The sequence below is a fragment of the Pteropus vampyrus genome, unplaced genomic scaffold (assembly GCF_000151845.1).
Source record: "Pteropus vampyrus isolate Shadow unplaced genomic scaffold, Pvam_2.0 Scaffold86, whole genome shotgun sequence".
NCBI lineage: Eukaryota > Metazoa > Chordata > Mammalia > Chiroptera > Pteropodidae > Pteropus > Pteropus vampyrus.
The window spans coordinates 3,954,178-3,957,783 of record NW_011888867.1 but is presented as its reverse complement, the minus strand read 5'-3'; the positions used below and the strand labels follow the sequence as shown (position 1 = coordinate 3,957,783).

Sequence of the window (3,606 nt, the reverse complement as noted above, 5' to 3'; positions counted from 1 at the left end):
CCCAGGTGGCCCTGTGCTGGACGCTGTGGGTGCGTGAGTCCCGCCTACACCGGCTCAGCCAAGCCCACGCTGCCCGGAAGCTGAGTGCCAGGTGGGTGCCCATGGGCTGAGGGTAGCCCCACACGTGCTTCCACTTTGGGCCTTGAGCTTGTGTTTGGCAGGGGTGGGGGGTATTTGGTGACTGGTGCCAGGGCTCGGGAGGCTGGGGTGGTAGGGAGAGGTGATCCTGGCCATTGCAGCTAGTCCTGGGGTTAATTAAATCTCAGCTCTGTACTTCCCAGCTGTGTGACGACCCCTCTTGAGCAAGTCTAACTTTAAAAGTCAAAGAAAGATAACAGGCCTGCCTTGCGGAGATAAGGGAATGCAAACATTCAGCAGAGCTCAGGGCCAGGGCCAGATGACACAGCAGGGGCTCAACAAACTGGCTTTCTTTTGAGAAAAGGGGAGGCAAAACATAGCTGGCAGGATGGCCTCTCTCGGTCCCCTAAACAGGATGCTTGTCCCTGCTGTGTGATATTCTGCTGCTCCGTGTCCCTTTCAGTCTTATTTTTCTGGCAGAAGAGTGTGGCATGGACTGTACCTAGAGGTTACCTCCTGCAGGGTACTGGCCAGGGCTGGGGAGGGCTCCCTACATCTGCCATAGAGTCCAGGCCCTGATGGCCTTGCGTGTGGGCTCCTCCCTCTCCCCCAGAGTCCTAGAGGCCTGGGCACGGTCGGCAGCCCAGGGCCGAGTCCAGCGGGTTGCCATTGCCCAGTTCCAGCAGGCCGGGCTCAGGCTCCTCCTGCAGACCCACTGGGCTCAGTGGAGGACAGCGCTGCTCAGAGTGTGGCTGGAACCTCGGGTGGAGGAGGCCAGCACAGCCCATCCCAGGCCCAAGGCCCATCTCAGGCACCAACCCGGACTGGCGGGCAAAGGACATCTCCTTGTGCTGATGGATGCTGCAGCCCCGTGGAAGGTGAGGTAAGGCCCAGGTGGGGTAAGAAGTCCAAAACCGACCCGAGGGCCAATGGCCTCAGCATCAGCTTGTTTCAGCCCATGGTGGCGAGCGAGGCTGGATGCTTCTCTAGGGCCCCAATAGCCTTGTGGACACCACCCCTGTCTGGTTCTTGGACAGCCTTCTGGCTCTGGAAGACAGCCAACTCCAGTACCTACCAAGTGCCAGTCCAGCTCAGGTCCACTTCAAAGACGAATGCTGGGGTCACAGTCCATCACAGAGACAGACACCTAAACTCATTACATGTCATGGTACAGTCTAGAATCAAGCTAGGTACAGGGAGACAGTAGCCATTTTTTGTCAAGTTCTTTTTTTTTTTTCTTATTGGAAAAATGAAACATGTTCATTACAGAAAAACCAAAAAATACAAATGAAAAATATTTTTGCATCTCTCTCTACCCACAGGTACCTGCCAGTCCCTCTCCAGACCAGAAGCAGTCAGTTCTGATACTAGCAAATGGTGACAAGAGCTTGATGGCCTAGCAGGAAGGAAGAAACCATAATAAACATCCATGCACAAGAAGTGACATGGCAGTCCTGGGACATGTCATTATGAGACACACAGCCCGAGTTACTGGCAAAGCCACAGAGTATTCCTGAAGATGAACTGGCATCATCCAGAATCCTTTCAGAATGCCAGGACGTGTCTGATAGAGATTCGAGAGATGCTAAGAAAAAAGATTAAAGTGTTTTTTTCTTTAATGGAATTGAAAGGGACTAGCTTTGGTGATTTGCAGAATCCACATATTCACATATGTGGGGCTATGGCAACAGCACATGCTGGCGGCTCAGGGTATATTATTTCTAGATCTGTGTTATAATTTTATTTTCAGAGTACGTTTATAAACACTTCCCAAAGGCAGGCAGGGGTCGCGCTTACTGATGGAGAAACGGGGACTAGTAGAGACCAAACATGCTGGGAATGACAACTGGGATGCTGAATTCCAGGCGCCTCCTTCCTACCACACAGACATGTGCCCAGGCAGCCCTCATCTAATGTCACGAGCAGGTACTCTGCCATTTCATGGTGGCACAGAGTCCCGGAGAGGGCTGCCTGTCTGTACAGAGCAGAAGCTGGGGGCTGGGGATCTGGGGTCAGACCACTCCTGAGGGGTGGGGCCTTGGGCAGATGTCTTAACTTTGTACAGTTTAAGCGGGACAGTAATACCCACCTCACAGGCTCCACCTGGCACAGGTAAGCTCTCACTGAGCGGTAGCTATCATTGATTCGCCCCGCTGCTTGAGTCCCTAGACACGTGGGACGATGGGAAAGAGGCAGTGGTGTGGGCCGATGGCCATACTGCTGTCAGGCACCTTCTCTGCCTCCTCTGGGAGCCTCAGGGCTCAAGGAGAAGGTGCGGCCACGTGAACCATCCACCTGTGCACACACGAGCAGGAGGCCGCGCTACCGGTCAGGGGGATCCCACCAGGTCACCTGGGCCCCAAGAGGATTCAAGTTTTCCTCTCTGGTTGTTCCCTCAGACCCGCAGCTGCAGGCTACAGGCCACAGGGCCCATGCTGCCTGACCCAACACAGCACTACAGCCTCGGTGGACAGAGGAAGTGGAGAGAAACATCCTGGGCTCGGAGTAAGGAGACCTGCCCTGGGGACAGATCATGTTTCAAGTGCAGGGTTGAGACAGACGCCAGCCCTCAAGGGTCTGGAAATCAGCTCTGAGCTCCTTGGAGAATCGGACATGGACCTGTGCTTTCTCCACCAGTTTCCTCTTTTGGAATATCTCAAGCATTTTGAGAAAGTAATCAGATTTCTCCTGCCCCACCTGTCATTTCTCTGTGGGCAGATGTGGTGGTAGGACAGCATGGTGCTTAACTCAAGCCCTCTTCATTACGCTCAAGTTCCAGGAGCAGACTAAGGGAGAGTTTGCCTTCCTGAACGAATGTGTTAACCTGTTCTGACTCGATTCCCCGTTCCAGGTGACAGAGCACCTCCCCTCTGTCCCGACATCCAGCTCTGGCTGCAGCGGCCTGGAAGCGCCAGCTGGACCCAAGGCTGGCCCCCTACAGCACCAGGAGAGGACCGCACCTCTGAGACCAGTGCCCTCAAGGCCCAAGGCCAGGTGGATAAGAGGCAGCTGGGGTAAGAGCAGCTGCATGGAGGAGGTGGGGTTGGGGGCCAGGGCTGGGGGCTTGCCTGAGCCTTAGCCAGAGCTGGGCCCATCTGGCCAGGGCTGGTTACTGCAGGATCGTGGAGGAGCGGGACCAGGCCGGAGGCTCTGCCTTTTTCCCTGGCCATGAAGGGGTCATGATGCTCTTGGCATCAGGATACACACAGGGCCTCTCCCCCCCAGGAAGAAATACTGGCAATACTGGCGCCTCGAGGCACTGCTTCACCGGCTCCAGGGCGCCCAGCAGGCCAGGTGCCTGGCGGCGACATGGCAGTGCTGGGTAGATGCTCAGGGGACAGAGGAGCTGGCACGCACACTGGTGAGTGGGGGCTGCTGGGGCGTGCAGGTACCCGAAGCAGCAGTGGGGCAAGTTCGGGGCCTGCTCATCAACTGTCCCCACAGCTCAGGCAGTGGCACCTGAGACGGGCTTGGCGAACTTGGCGGCAGCGGGTCGTGCAGCTGAGGGTGGCTCGGCGACTACACCAA

At 56.1% G+C, this 3,606-nt stretch overlaps 1 protein-coding gene across 1 annotated transcript in view; it reads left to right on the top strand.

The window, feature by feature from the left end:
- Positions 1 to 3,603, top strand: part of CUNH1orf167 (chromosome unknown C1orf167 homolog) — a gene marked incomplete at its 3' end in the record, with an annotated part of 17,734 nt that extends 14,131 nt beyond the window's left edge. Inside the window, 3 exon segments of the mRNA XM_023532657.1 lie at positions 2,930 to 3,092; positions 3,182 to 3,239; positions 3,241 to 3,603. Coding sequence (XP_023388425.1) covers positions 2,930 to 3,092; positions 3,182 to 3,239; positions 3,241 to 3,603 — 584 coding nt within the window.
- Between the last annotated feature and the right edge of the window lie 3 nt (positions 3,604 to 3,606).